The 16,067-nt window shown below is 44.6% G+C and overlaps 1 protein-coding gene across 9 annotated transcripts in view; it reads right to left on the minus strand.

Moving 5' to 3' along the window:
* Positions 1 to 16,067, minus strand: part of TNIK (TRAF2 and NCK interacting kinase) — a 313,537-nt gene that overhangs the window by 105,368 nt on the left and 192,102 nt on the right. For all 9 annotated transcript variants that reach the window (XM_054040025.1, XM_054040031.1, XM_054040026.1 and 6 more), the window contains exons 5-7: positions 6,315 to 6,425; positions 2,361 to 2,451; positions 731 to 861 (exon numbers count right to left, since the gene is read on the minus strand). In XM_054040025.1, coding sequence (XP_053896000.1) covers positions 731 to 861; positions 2,361 to 2,451; positions 6,315 to 6,425 — 333 coding nt within the window. The remainder of the gene's footprint in view (positions 1 to 730; positions 862 to 2,360; positions 2,452 to 6,314; positions 6,426 to 16,067) is intronic.

Genomic DNA, 16,067 nt, shown 5'->3' on the forward strand with positions numbered 1-16,067 from the left:
ATTGCATCCTCATGACAATGTCATAGCCACTAACATGATGTTATGTTGTCATCAGGCCTCAAATAAAATTGGAATGCCAAGCAGGACATAAAACAGATCAGTGATAACTGGGACGGTCCCACAAATTTTTGAACATGCAACAACCATAAGACCTCTGTGTGAATGCCAGCCAGACATGCAGACTTGAAAATATTATTTCAGCTCTTCCTCTCTTGACAGGATAAAATTTAAATATACTGCACTGGACAGCACAACACAGCAGTTCAAAGGAAGCCCCCAATACCTCATTCAGCATTGAGAAAGACCTTTTGCAGTAATCTTTAATACTTAAACAGCATGACCAGGATTCATATTAATAACAGACTGACAACTTGGAATCTGACTGCCGGAATGCGGGAGAGGACTTTTCTGCATTTCATTGTGCACTTACAAATTTTAAAAGCTGCCAAATCCTTTGCCAGAATCCTGAATATTAATAATGTTTATGACTGGAACATAACATTTAAGATCAGATCTAGTGTCCTCTTCATATGTTTATGATCAGAATTGTAATTTCAAACAGTGACAATGGTGATTAAAAAAGTCTAACCTGAGAGATATTCTTTCTGAGTCTCTTTGCTCATTTTAATACTTTGACTGACTCGGACACTTTAATGAGTATTTTTTAGACCTCATTAATATTACATTTGTAGCAACATGTAAGTAAACAAGAAGATGCTTGATTGGGTACCTTGAAGTCATAAGTGGCATCAGGATTTTCATCACAGGCAATGACTTCAGGAGCCATCCAATAAGGAGTTCCAATGAAGGTGTTTCTTCTACCCACTGTTCTGTCGAGCTGAGCACTGACACCGAAATCCACTGTGTATAAAAAAGATACCATATGATCATAAGTAAGGCAGAGACAAAACTGAATGATATTTTTCAGTTGGAACATATGAAGATGGAAAATAATAAAGTCATGTTAAATTCAAACAGACTGACTTTTCTCGGTCTTCAGAAAAAAAGATGTATTGGGCCAAAGACCTCCCCCCCACCCATTGAATTCCCCTGAGTTCAATGGAGTCCTAGCAGGGATGGATTTGGCCATCTGATCTCTTTGTATTGTTGGGAACAATGCACAGGCTCTTCATTACTAGAGTTTAGTAAGAAGAGATCATGACTCCACGTACTAATGGAGAAGAGGGTTAGGAACAGAAACAAACCAGAGCCTTTGTTCTGTCCTATTCCATGTGTGTCAAGGAAAGCCACATATTTTTAAAAGCTCCATTTTCTGGAAATACTCATCCTGGAAATGGCATAAATACAACAGGCATAGGGAACTGAAGGCTAAGGACAAAGGATCATAGGGAAATGTAAAATGTGGAGCTGCAAAATGAAGCAACAAGTGATATCTTTCTAATCCATGGTAAAATATTCTGGGCTAGATTCTCTGGTTCTCAAAGTTCACTTTGTACCATGTAACTTAAAATGACTGGAGAATTTCCCCTTGGAGGTGTAACCTCCCCCTGTGTAGAGCTGGATGAGCCAGACGGTGTCCTGAGCTGGAACCACCCTTCCTTGTATAAAGGGAGGGAAGGGACATGACAGAATGAGACTCTCCACCCAATTCTTTCACTTGTGTAAGATCCCTGAGGTACTCTCAGTTCAAGCTGCTCTTGTGCAGCTTTAATATGCTGGTGCTGGACAACTGAGCCTCAAGCTCTCTGTGAACTAATTGTATACTGTCTCCTATATTTTCCTCTTCACTTTTGTGTTGTGGGGCATGGGAGGGTGGTGAGCAGTGATGGTACCTGTGACACTGGAAATGGAATGCAGAATAATTCCTCTGACTGAGGTTCTCTCAAGTGTATTGATCACGACACCAACAAGACCACCACAGTGCAATGATTAGAGTGTAAGACTGTGATTTTGATTGTTCAGTGCACCAACATGCAATTGAGATGGAATCTTCTATTTAAATCTCAAGGGCATCTAATAGGGTCAGGGTAGAAATATACATTAACAAATTTTCAACATGCAGAGATGGGGTCAATATGCAAAGATGATCATGAATGTGTAAATCCACATATAGGTAAAAATGTGATGGTGGAACCGAGCAAATGTCAGTGCATGTACATTTTTTTACATTTGGATGTCAGCTATCATCTGATGATAATTTAGTGCATGGTATTTAGTCAAATCCAAGTCCATTTTAATGAGTCCAGCACAAAACAATAATCCCAGAAGATACCTATTCTGTCCCCATTTCCAAAGAAGGCAAGTCAGTTACTCACTCTCTACCAGTTTCATTTCATCTTCCCAGCCAACCTCATACCACACTTTCCTTACATTTGCCACAAGTTCTATACCATTCTTACCTAGTTTCACTTCTGCATTTTCTGTCAGCAATACATTCTGCCCCTTGATGTCTCGATGAATTACTTTATGCTGGTGTAGATGACTCAAACCCTAGAAAATTCAGTGGATAAGCTAGGTCAGTAGAAACCAAATTCAAAGAGTATTATTTTATACCATTTCCCCCTTGCCACCAGCACACTAATTATTCACCACAAATGGGAGATTTGTGTTGGAATTAAATCACCTCAAAACACTTTGTCATGTGTACAAAATGTCCTACATTCCACAGTGGGATGGCATGAGTAGAAACACCCACTTAACTGTATTCATGGAAGTCGGTGCTTTATATGGTGAGTGAACAGAACTGTAAATTCGATAAGGATTTAGGACTGAGCATTCAGTTACTTCACAAACCAATATTAACCTGAATACCTCAGTATCTATAGTAATGTTTTTTCATGTGCTTTTTTTTGCCCTAGGGAGCCATTTGAGTAGCTGAAACAGAAAATTTGGTCTTCTCTCTGTATTTATATCAACCAGGAACTGAAATACCAGATCTCATGTTATATTGGCCCAATAAATAGTATTCACATGCATTAAAAACCTCTATTAAAAATACAAATACTAGAAGTTGCACATCTCTCTAATAGAAACATAGCTCAAATTAAAAGTCTCTTTTGAAGGCTAGAGGTAAACTAGCTTTCCATTGTGCCTTTTTATTAGTTCATTAATTTCTTGTGCAACATGCATTTTTATTTCATGTGTTTTACTATTTCAGGGTGTAAAAGTAATAGCCACCTATATTGTTAGTCTGGTACAATATGGATTACTTTAAAAACTAATTTTGTATTGGTTTTCATTTCATATTAAATATTCATTTTTTAAAAAGAAAATAATTTCCGCTATCACTGCTGGCAGTTATTAGTCATTTTATGCTTGTTACTTTGGGACTACTACAGAGAACAATTTCTACAGAGATCTAGAAGCCATCTTGCATTCCAATTCTTAACTGAATTATTCCAGTTTTAGTCTCTAATTGTTTGATCCTAGGAAATGGCAAAGCTTCCATTCAGCTATGTACGCTCAAGCCCTAAGTGTTATAAAATCACATCAAACCTTCAATCTTAAATAATATTTATGAGTTCCCATTGATTATAGTGACACGCTAAGCACCATTAATGACTCGCAATGTTATATAGCATTTTCAGTATATGATCATATACTTCTACATGCCACTCCTTTACTATCAGTGATCAGAATGAACTAATTTGAAATGCATCTAAATGTCCTATAAATAATTTACTTCTATAGGCCTGGAATTATTTTAATGGCTAATTAACTAAAGAACTACAAGGACTACTATTAGCTGTATTCCCTAACAGAAAATGACTGCCACCTTGGGCAGGCTAGAAAATTTGTCTAATAAGACCCTATGTTGATTTTTCACTAGCCACATAAATGCATACTTGTATCTTTAAAAATATACCTGGAAGACTTTAAATATAAATATATTGTATATGGACCAAAGTTTCCTTTGCTGTACAGTGTATAAATATGTAACAAGCCAGCTTTCCTTTGTATTTTGTGTCTTGAATTGTGTTACAAAGCACAAAAGAGTAACAAAATGTTAAACACTTGAGAATGGCATCTTTCAATATTACCAATCTCTCAAACTCCTCTGTGGTTTGTAGAACTAGATCCGGGTTTTGGACCTTCTGCCCATCCCATCCCATACTTTAAACCTACGGGTTTATTTAAAGATGGGATGAAAAGCACTATCGCCACCACATTTTTTTTTTAATAATTAAAGGGAAACCTGTTTTCTGAAGGAAGGATAGGAGGATCCTGAAAGAAGAATGGGGATACTATAAGCGATTACTTAGATTGTAAGCTCTTTGGGGCAGTGACTATCTTTTTGTTCTGTATTTGTACAGCATCTAGCACAATGGCACTACCACAATATAAAGAAAGAAAGAAAAAGCTGGCACAGTAACATTCTTTTCAGAAGTGCTTCTGGCTGGGAGAGAGGAGAGACAAAGAACTAGAAGTGTCCCAACAGTTCCTTCTTGCCTTCTTAAGCGTATGTACAAGGATAGAGAAAAATCCCTTTTTTGGATCCGGTTCTCTCCCCCTACCCCCACCCCCATCCCTTTGAGTCACAGGTCATGCAATGACTCTCCTCTCCTCTCTAGAAAGAGCAGACCACTGTCACAGGCTGGCTGGCTTTTCAAGGCAAGCTGGGCTCAGCCTGGCCCATGGCCTAGGAGTTACCTCTCAGCCTCACCCCTGATCTGTTAACATAGGGGCAATTAGTGATCCCAGCTGGGTGTAATGGAGACTGAAGCCACCTGCAGAGGATTACTTAAACAGCGCTGAGCTCAGTTGAGGGGAGAAGACTCAGGAGAGAGAAGGCAGGAAGTGCCCTCTTTCTTTCTGGGAAGAGCCTAGGGTAGGCCTTAGGGATTGAAGAGGAGGCAAGACTCTCCTATGGAGGTAATCCCACAGGGAGCAGTGAAGGCTCCTGGAAGCTGGGGGGGGCTGAGTTAGGGCCTACAATGGGTGGAAGAAACCCACAGGGAACAGAGTAGGATCCTGTGGGAGAGAGCCTTGAGGCAGGGTTTGTAAGTGGAAGTAGAAGACTTCAGTACCCCAAGGGGACAGAAGAATTATTCAGATATTTGGATTTTCAATTGGACCTTTCAGTTACCCCAGAAAGGGTTTGACCTTTATGTGACTTGGTTGGAGAGCCAAGCCAAGGAAGACCCAGTGAGAAGCAGATGACCCACAGAAGGTGCTGGAGCCAATGATACAGGCGACATCACGCACGGATGCAAGGGACATTCCAAAGGTCCCCACTGCAACTACACATTGCATGGCCAAATGTTGAGGTTTGACACCTGATGGTGACTCTGGATCATGACCCAGTGGTTAGGTTCTGACTCAGTGGTAGGGCTATTTTGCAAAAGAGGCTTTCCAGTTCATAAATTTAAACTAAGCCTGTGTAACTGTGGTTTCTTGAGACTGAAGGAAATGTCACTACAACAGCTGATTAACTACAATGCTTGTTATTTTGCTCATCAAATTGCGGGGGATGGTGCGGATGGTGGCATGTATTGTAAATAAACAAATGCTTAGTCACCACTGGACAGCAACTGGAACTTGGTGAGCATTTTATATCCTTCCATGTGCATGTCTGAGCACTCGCTTCCTTCCTCGGCCAGTTTTTTGGGACTCATTCAAATGGTGGCTGTTTCTTGAAATCTATTCTGTATGGGGTTCCCACACCATGTATACGATGGACTTAAACACAAAACTTATTTCTTACATTCATAGATGTTACGGTCATACCATTATGATCATGTAGACTGGACACCTGAATGACATGGGTATCATATGGAAGTGCATCATTTACAGAAGGCAGCAACGCAGTGCTACGGAACACTGGCACTCCCGAGTGTAAGCCATTCCAATCACACCCTTATCTCATGGGTATAAAAGTTCCAACATCCTCACTCAAGCCAGTGACACCAGGCAAACCGAAAAATAAAAATGTGCTATTTGAGTTGGCAGTTAATAAAATGTCTTTTTAAAACACTGATTCCTTCTGCAGATTGTATTAGGCCTTCCCTTTCTGTTAATTGAAAATGGGATTCTAGCTTAAATACCTTTTTGTACTTATTTATTATTAATGGGAATTACATTTTTGTTGAAGGAAAAATAGAGTTAAATGTCGAGAAACTAACAAAGCTAGGGTGCATTAACTGGGAGTTATTTATTATGCATCAGACAAGTACATGAATCATTCACACCTACAGGCACCTAAGAACCATTAGCTTATGCCAGCATATTAGCCATACAGCCTCAAGTGCCATCTCACAAGCTTTACCTCTTTTTTAAGTGTAAAAAGCCAACCCTCAAACATTGCATTTGGTGAATGACATTTAGAACTACAGTAGCTCATTTTGGACACATACCCGTAAAATCTCCCTGCAGATGTACGCAATCCACTCCTCCTTCAAAGTGTTCCCTTTTGTGTTCTTGATCAGGTCAGTGACAGAGCCAGCACCACAGAACTCCATCACCAGCTGGCAAAGGAAACAAAGAACAATGATTGTAATTAAACTTGAAAGCAGCCTCTGGGTTGTAATAACCAAATGTAGTACATTGCAGTTGGCAAGGTATTTATGATGCAATTTCACTGCAACAGAAAGTGATCATTGAATAATTTTGAGTTTCTTTTCTTTTAAGTTGCAAGAGTTTATTTGTTTAAAAAGAATTTTTTGCACTGCTTGGGAAGCCTGTTTTCCTTCAAGAGGCATCAGAACAAGAAATTGGAGTAACTTTTATTACTGAAAAAAATGGGGAAAAAATTTAGAAATCTTGAAGTCACCAATCCCATTGCTATGTATTCTATATTCTCACTACAGGGCCTCGTTCCATATCAATGCAAATAGGATATATAGAGGTGCCCCAGAGTCAGTCTCTTGAAAATAAATCTTCCATAAATATGTGCAGACACCATTAAATCTGGGAAAAGTTTTCTTCCTATAATTCCATTTCTAATGATCTACTTAAGTTTTCACTCCTTTATGCTGGGGGGATGTTCTCTGCTTCCTTTCATATCAGAAAACATTTCTTAATGGGTAAAGTTTGTTAATCTGAGGAACAGTCTGCCAAGGGGAGTGGTTCACTAGAGTTGTTTCAAATCAGACTGGACATATTTTTTCCCCATTCTTCCCCGGTTTAATTTGTTTTAACAGTAAATATAAAAATCCAAACAGAGGGCATAAACCTGAAGATCTTATGGAGACCCAAAACTGATCAGTCATGAAATAAGAGAGACAAGACCAGCACACTGGGTCTGATCCTGCAGTCCATGCACCCACCAAACTCCTACTGTTTTCCAGGAAAATTTTATGCACATAAAGAATGCAGGACTGGACCCAATATACACACACACCCACATACACCACATAACATGAATGATCACAAAAGAAAATTTCCCAGTCCATAGATTGGTTTGCACTTCTTAAATATATGATTTTAATTTTGCTAAAATAATTTGGCTTATTACTTAGGGCTTAGACAATATTTCACGTTTTCAAAGCAATTGACATGACTTTACTAAAAACTGAAAGCTGAAAAGAGAAAGGGGGGGGGAAAAGACAATAAAAGGGTTAGTTGCCCCCCAACTGCTTGGATGATTCAGTTAAAGGGACAATCCTATTGGCAGAGTCATAAAACAAAGACCAAACACTATTATAATCTTCAGTTCAGATAAGATACTTGAATAGAACATCGGGAACAATGCTGTACTAGTGGGAAGAAAGACCATCTTGACCTAGTACGTCCTTTCCATATCTAGTTTTGGTAACTTCTAGAATCATTTGTTTCTCAGTTCTGTTCCAGATGAAGGCTGATAAATTCTTTGCATATCCCTAAGAAACAAAAGTTACTTTTACATTATAAAAGTGGACTTAAGAAATGAACTTATGATTGGCTAAATCAGTCATGTGACCACACAGGTAATTAGCGCATCCACAGAGATTACAACTTTCCCCTGCTAAATGATGAGAACAAAGATCAAAACACCAAACACTGTGACCTGGTCAACAGCTTCACAACCCAGAAAACAAAATAATTGATTACTAATTGCTCCCCATAAAATGGAATAATGTAACTCTGCGCTAGAAAGAAATTCTTCCCTTTCTCTTTCCCCTCTTAACTGATTGATACTGTACATGGGAATTGCAATATCTGCACATGTATTACAAAATAAGCACTTAGGATACTATAGTGATGAGGACTATAGAAAATCTTTAGATAGATAGGTCGGTAGCTAAATATAACGAGTTTGATATACACATACAAGAAATAAAACTTACCGTAAGGGTTTCATTACATTGCATGCTGCTGTCATGGAGGTTGAGGGTGGTTGATGTGTGTGTGAGAGATTCCTTATACCCCCATTCAGACCCCCAACTCCTAACATTACCGTGCCATCATCTCTCACTCGTGTCCCAGAACATCCCTCTCAATCCCCGCCCCCGCACATTCATCCAGCGCCCTCCCAAATAAATCCATTTGCAAGTTCCTACTGTGACTCCAAACCCATAATTTTGCCTCCGGCTAAAGGATAGGTGAGTTGTAGCAAGAAACAGGGTGAATTTTGAGTCCCAGGCAGGAAAAAAAGGTTGGGAATCACTGTCTTCTCCCTCAGGACTGACAGACACACATTGTACCTATATGTGTATATTGCTCATAACTAGAAAGCAATGAAAAATGAAGGTACCATTACACTATATATTGCAATCACAAAATATTAAAAAGAAGGACCAAACATCATTACAAGTATCCACTTTATCCATTAATTTGAATGATCATCTCTGTAGTCCAGCCAGCTCACTCAATCCTACGCTTCTGTCCTTGATTTAAATCTGGCAAAGATTTTGTAGCAATAAGTACATCAAGTAGCCACTTGTCTCATGTAACCCCTGAATAATTGTGAAGTCTCCTAGAAATAAAAAAAGATGAGAGTCCCAGGAGAGTTTAATGCCCAACTCAGCTTTTCAAAAATACTAAGAGACATACAATCCCGTAACGTGTGTAAGAGAATATCCAGCAACCGCAGATATTATTACAGTACTGGCAATACCAGCAGCACACAGGTCCAGTTGGGCAAGGGTCCAACGGGGCTTAACAATGAACATTTGTTGCTAACTGTGAGGCATTTTGAATAAGCTGTGCCATTAATTCTTTAAGAGAAGGGGAAGTAGCCAGTGAACAACATTGTCAATGTATCTCAGCCTGCAGTAGAAGGATAATGGACCTCTGACTCAAAGAACAGCATTTCTTGTGAAGGCTTTGTACTGAAGGGATAAAGAACTAAGCAATTGCTACAAATAGAGATGGACAAAATATGTGAAGTGAAATTGTTCTTCCATAACATTTTGAATTGCCTGTTTGTGTTTTAAATTCACAGAGTACTGCAAAAATATAGCTTTGCTGTGAGAAATTATTCAGTGAAGTTGGCCACGGGCTGTATTGAGCTTTATCTTCACCTTCTCCACTGACTAGCCAGAACAGTGTTTTGCACATGTACATCAATTTACAGACATTATGTATCACAACATTTGTGTCATAATGCCAATACCTTCATTTTATACATACAAGAACAGAGGTTTGGAGTGGTTAAGTGATTTGCTTGGGGTCATCATACAAGTTGGTGGGAAAAAGCTGGTAATTGTGTCCAGGAGTCATGGTCCCTGCCGTGTTTTCTAATTGACTACTACAAAGGGAAGGATAGTCTTGTGGCTAAAGCAATGGGCTGGGAATCAAAAGATATGAGTTCCAACCCCAGCTCTTCAACAGACTTCCTGAGTCTCAACTTCCTCATCTATAAAATGGTGATAAACCTGATAGTATGCAACAGGATTGGTTATCAGGATTCATTCCCTCATATTTGCACAGTGCTTGGAGATCTTCAAATGTACTTGCATCACGTGCCTTCTAATCTGTGTAATATTGCCTGTAGATGCAAAACTAATAGAGCAATTAGCCTAATAACTGCTTGTATCATTACCAAGATTGTTAAATGCTGGAGATACTGAGGGGTGGGGGAAAATACTAAACCCGAAATGCTGACTAAATTTTTATTACTCGTAACTAAAATTAAAGGCAGGATGGGATGGAGGTAAGATCACATTCTGAAATTTAATTTCCATGGCTGATCATTAAGGATTTTTAATATAGTCCATTTAGTATTTCTTTTCCCTTTTATGTTAGTCTAGAGCAGCAATCTTTACAAGCAAGGCATGTAAATGCACAGCAGCTGTTACTCCATTGTGGCCTGCATTCTCTGAACATATTGCTTCATGAATCCTCACTGCTTGTGAATGAATCATTTTTCTCTTGATATAGAAGTGGCCTCAAAAAATCATTTTCCAGGCCCCCTCTGGCCCCACCACCACTGTGCATTACATTCGGCTAGCTTTGAATTGAGGTCCAGAACTCAGAAATGACTAACATTTGTGCATGAAGCCATTATCCAGCAGACTGATCTGGACCCCTCCCTGAGGAACTTCAATACTCCAGAGAGGGTCCCTCCAGAACTATTTGTCTGCAGCAACTCACTAACCTTCCTGTGACTGAGGCCTGGTCTACACTACGAGTTTAGGTCGACTTTAGCAGCGTTAAATCGAATTAAGCCTGGATACGTCCACACGACGAAACCCCTTCCTTTCGATTTAAAGGGCCCTTTAAACCGGTTTCTTTACTCCATCTCCAACAAGGGGATTAGCGCTAAATCGGCCTTTGTGGGTTGGATTTGGGGTAGTGTGGACGGAATTCGACGTTATTGGCCTCCGGGAGCTATCCAACAGTGTTTCACTGTGTCCCTCACACCATGTTCTTTCTTACCACACCCTTCCCCTCAAGAGCAACTGATTGAGTCCCAACTGTTCAATCAATCCAAGCCATGTTTAACCCTGGATTCTGAAGTGGAATCTCTCTGGTATTCCGTTCACACCAGGAAGCTAGGGTTTAGCGCTCTGAATAGAAACATGACAATGACCTGCCCTTGGGTGTTGGTGGGCTCTGGCCTAAAGTTACCTTCATGGTCACATAGGTCCCAGCTCTTCGCCGAGCCCTGCACTACACACCAAAGGTAGGATTTTCCAAAGTGCTCAGTGTTGTACCAACTTTGCTCCCACTGGTGGCAATGATAAAATGCCCATCAACTTCCATGGCAGCAGAGCTAGGCCAACACAGAGTGCTACTGAAATCCCCCTCCCCAACTTACTAGCCAATGCTCAGTCCCAGACTCGAATTCGATCAGCTAGCATTCACAGAGAGGAAAGCATAGCAAAGCTCGTGACAAAATTGCATGATATGCCACATCTATTGTTAACTGCAGACATGTTTAATCCCCATGTGGTCGTCTGCCCTCACAGTGCCCACTGTGGATAAGTTTACTAGGTAAGGGATTTATGGTAGAGGACACGTGGCAAGCTTCATGGTCCGCAGAGAAAGTGACAAATTATTATCTTGTCTCGGACCCCATTCAGTGTCAACCCGGGTTTGAGTTACCACAAAGGCAATGGAGCCTTCTCAACCTGTTTCATAGCGGACATGGAATTTGTGCTGCAGCAGAATTTCTTTGGCATTTTAGACACTGTCTGCTATGTCAATGTGGGCAGCCACAACCAGGGCCAGCTCTAGGATTTTTGCCGCCCAAAGCAAAAACAATTTTGGCCGCCCCCCCCGCCCCCCCGTTCTTTAATTACCACACCCCCGGCCCCGCCTCAACTCCGCCCCTTCCCCAAATCCCCAGCCCTGCCTCCTCCCCCCAGGCTCTCAAGCCTAGGAGGGAGGGAGGGAGGGAAGGGGAGAAACGGCGCCCGCGCCACGGCCACTCAGAGTCTTCCCCCCCCCCCAGGTTTGAGAGCCTGGGAGGGAGGGGGAGACTTCGAGTGGCTGCGGCGCAGGCGTCGCTTCTCCCCCTCCCTCCCAGGCTCTCAAGCCTGGGAGGGAGGGCGAGTAGCGGCACGCGAATCAGCTGTTTCGCGCACCGTGGCAGCAGCAGCGGAGGTGAGCTAGGGTGGCCGGGGCACATTTTTAGGGGCGGCCTTCTGGCGCCGGCCATGCCGCCCCTAAAAATGTGCCGCCCCAAGCACCAGCTTGTTTTGCTGGTGCCTAGAGCCGGCCCTGGCCACAACCATGACACACATCGTTGAGGACTGCAAAATGACTCATCTTCCTGGAGGCCTTCCTGCCTTCAACACTGTTGATAAGAAAGCGGTGGCTTGGCTTGCCCAGACTGCATACCCCCAAATAAATAAATAAATAAATAGGCCCAGGCTCCCTGGCAATGGTCCCCTCAGACTCTAATGCCTGCAGGCCACCTCAGAGAGTAAATCTCCTAACTGCCCTGCCTGACAAGGGCCAAGCTGCACTGATATTAGCTCCACTTCCTGGTTTCAAAGATAGGCTGCAGAAGGCCTCACAAAACACAACTGGTAGTGATTATCTGTGTGGGGGCTGGAGGCAAGGTATGTTACCACAGCCTGAGTTGTCCAGGTGCCTGCTGTGGGTAGAGAAAACTGACAGAACTGACCAAAAGGTGGGGAGCAAGGTGGATAAAGCCCTGTGCAGAGCCGTAAAAGACGGTTACTCACCGTTGTAACTGTTGTTCTTCGAGATGTGTTGCTCATATCCATTCCATTAGGTGTGTGCGCGCCGCGTGCACGATCGTCGGAAGATTTTCTACCCTAGCAACACCGGCGGGTCGGCTGTGGAGCCCCCTAGAGTGGCGCCTTCATGGCGCTGAATATATACCCCAGCCGACCCGGCGCCCCCTCAGTTCCTTCTTGCCGGCTACTCCGACAGTGGGGACGGGGGGCGGGTTTGGAATGGATATGAGCAACACATCTCGAAGAACAACAGTTACAACGGTGAGTAACCGTCTTTTCTTCTTCGAGTGCTTGCTCATATCCATTCCATTAGGTGACTCCCAAGCCCAACTTAGGTGGTGGGGTCGGAGTGAGACATTGCTGTGTGCAAAACCGCTGATCCAAAAGCAGCATCGTCTCTAGACTGCTGCACTAGTGCATAGTGAGCTGTAAATGTGTGGACTGATGACCAAACCGCTGCTCTACAAATGTCCTGGATCGGAACTTGTGCCAGGAAAGCCGTCGAGGAAGCCTGGGCCCTCGTGGAGTGAGCGGTGAGGTGCGGTGCTGAGACACCTGCCAGGTCATAGCAAGTCCGGATGCAAGACGTAATCCAGGAGGATAGGCGTTGTGAGGAGACCGGTGAGCCTTTCATTCGGTCGGCCACTGCAACGAAGAGTTGCGTCGTCTTTCTAAAGTGCTTTGTGCGGTCAATATAGAAGGCCAGGGCCCTTCGTACGTCCAGGGAATGCAAACGTTGATCCTGGCGAGTGGCATGTGGTTTGGGATGAAAGACCGGGAGAAAGATGTCCTGGTTGATATGAAAAGGAGAAACCACCTTAGGGAGAAAGGCAGGATGTGGACGAAGCTGCACTTTATCCTTATGGAAAACTGTATAAGGGGGCTCGGATGTAAGCGCCCTGAGTTCAGAAACGCGCCTTGCTGAGGTGATGGCTACAAGGAAGGCTGTCTTCCAGGATAGGTACAAAAGTGAACAGGTGGCCAGTGGCTCGAATGGAGGACCTGTGAGCTTGGAGAGAACCAGGTTGAGGTCCCACGTCTGAACGGGCTGACGTTGTTGTGGGTACATCCGGTCTAAGCCCTTGAGGAATCTAACGACCATCGGGTTAGAGAATACCGAGGACGCGAGTTCCCCTGGGTGAAAGGCCGATATAGCGGCCAGGTGAACTCTAATTGAAGATATCGCCAACCCCTGCTGTTTTAGGGAGAGGAGATATTCCAAAATGAGAGGAATGGGTGCCTGCAACGGGGACATGGCTCGTTGTTCGCACCAACAGGAGAACCGCTTCCACTTGGCCAGGTACGTGGTGCGTGTTGAGGGATTCCTACTGCTCAGCAGAATCTGTTGGACAGAGTGCGAGCATTGCTGCTCTGCCTGGGTGAACCATGGAGCAGCCACGCCGTGAGGTGGAGTGATTGCAGGTCGGGGTGACGCAGCCGGCCGTGGTCCTGAGAGATGAGATCCGGACACAACGGAAGCGGGATCGGTGTCTGAACCGAGAGTTCCAACAGTGTGGTGTACCAATGTTGTCTCGGCCACGCTGGAGCGACCAGAATTACCTGTGCCTGGTCTCTGCGCAATTTGAGCAGTACCTTGTGGACCAGAGGAAACGGAGGGAAGGCATAAAACAGGTGGTCTTTCCAGGGAAGGAGAAACGCATCCGAGAGGGAGCCCGGAGCTCGACCTTGTAGGGAGCAGAACAGGTGGCACTTCCTGTTGTCTCGAGATGCAAACAGGTCTATCTGGGGAAACCCCCACCTCCGGAAGATGGAATGTATGATGTCCGGACGGATAGACCACTCGTGCGTCTGGAAGGACCTGCTGAGTCGGTCCGCTAGAGTGTTCTGGACTCCAGGGAGGAACGATGCCGTGAGATGGATTGAGTGGGCGATGCAGAAGTCCCACAGGCGAATGGCCTCTTGGCATAGAATTGACGAACGTGCTCCTCCTTGCTTGTTGATGTAAAACATGGCCGTGGTGTTGTCGATGAGAACTAACACACATCGGCCACGTAGGAGGTTGAGAAATGCCTGGCACGCCAGGCGCACCGCCATCAGTTCCCGAACATTGATGTGCAGGGCTAGCTGGGGTGCAGTCCACAGGCCCTGGGTATGGTGTTCGTTGAGATGGGCGCCCCAACCCAGAGATGAAGCGTCTGTGACCAGGTGCAGAGAGGGTTGTGGGGCGTGAAATGGCATCCCCTCGCAGACCACATTGTGATCTAGCCACCAGGTGAGGGAGGTCAGGACCGAGATCGGGACCGTGACCACCATGTTCAGGCTGTCCCGATGTGGTCGATATATTGATGACACCCAGGTCTGGAGTGGGCGAAGCCGAAGTCTGGCATGCCTGGTTACGTACGTGCAGGAAGCCATGTGACCCAGCAGGGTAAGGCACGACCTCACCGTGGTAGTTGGGAACGCCTGGAGCCCTTGAATGAGGCTCGTGATGGTGCCAAATCGGTTGTCTGGCAGGATGGCTTGTGCACGTCTGGAGTCTAGAACTGCGCCTATGAATTCTATTCTCTGGGTAGGTTCTAGAGTGGATTTGTCCTTGTTGAGTAGGATGCCCAACTCGTTGAATGTGTGCACTATTATGTGGACGTGAGCTTGAACTTGCTCCTTGGTGCGACCGCGTACCAGCCAGTCGTCTAGGTACGGGAACACCTGTATCCCTTGCCGACGAAGGTACGCTGCCACGACAGCCATACATTTCGTGAACACTCTTGGGGCCGAGGATAGGCCGAAGGGAAGGACTGCAAATTGGTAGTGCACCGCGTTTACCACGAATCGCAGGAAGCGTCTGTGAGGTGGGTAAATTGAGATGTGAAAGTATGCGTCTTTCATGTCGAGGGCGGCGAACCAGTCTCCAGGATCGAGGGAAGGGATAATGGCCCCCAAAGAGACCATGCGGAACTTCAACTTTACTACGAATTTGTTGAGTCCGCGCAAGTCCAAGATGGGCCGCAGACCTCCTTTGGACTTGGGGATCAGGAAGTAACGGGAATAAAATCCCCTGCCCCTTAACTCTATCGGAACCTCCTCTATGGCCCCCATGGCCAGGAGCGTAGAAACCTCCTGTATAAGAAGTTGCTCGTGAGAAGGGTCCCTGAAGAGGGACGGGGAAGGGGGGTGGGAGGGGGGGATAGAAGAAAACTGGATAGCGTATCCCCTCTCCACCGTGCGGAGGACCCAACAGTCCGAAGTTATAAGGGACCAAGCGCGGTGGAAGTGGGAGAGACGATCCTGAAAGGAGGGGGCTGGATCCTGGGGGATGACTGGGGTGCCGTCCTCGACCGCACCTTCAAAAGTTCTGTCTAGGACCTGAAGGTGGTCTTGGTGGCCCCTGGTTCTGACCGGGTTGAGGGCCAGCCCATATTCTCCTACCACCTCGCCCTCGCCTCCGGGCCGAGTCTTGTCTCTGACGAGGCGGGGGGGGGTAGAAGCGCTGAGGCTGCGGCCTAAATGGTCTGCACTGAGGGCCCACAACATGCATCCCCAGGGAGCGCATGATTGTTCTCGAGTCCTTGAGGCTCT

Source organism: Malaclemys terrapin, chromosome 9, assembly GCF_027887155.1.
Source record: "Malaclemys terrapin pileata isolate rMalTer1 chromosome 9, rMalTer1.hap1, whole genome shotgun sequence".
NCBI lineage: Eukaryota > Metazoa > Chordata > Testudines > Emydidae > Malaclemys > Malaclemys terrapin.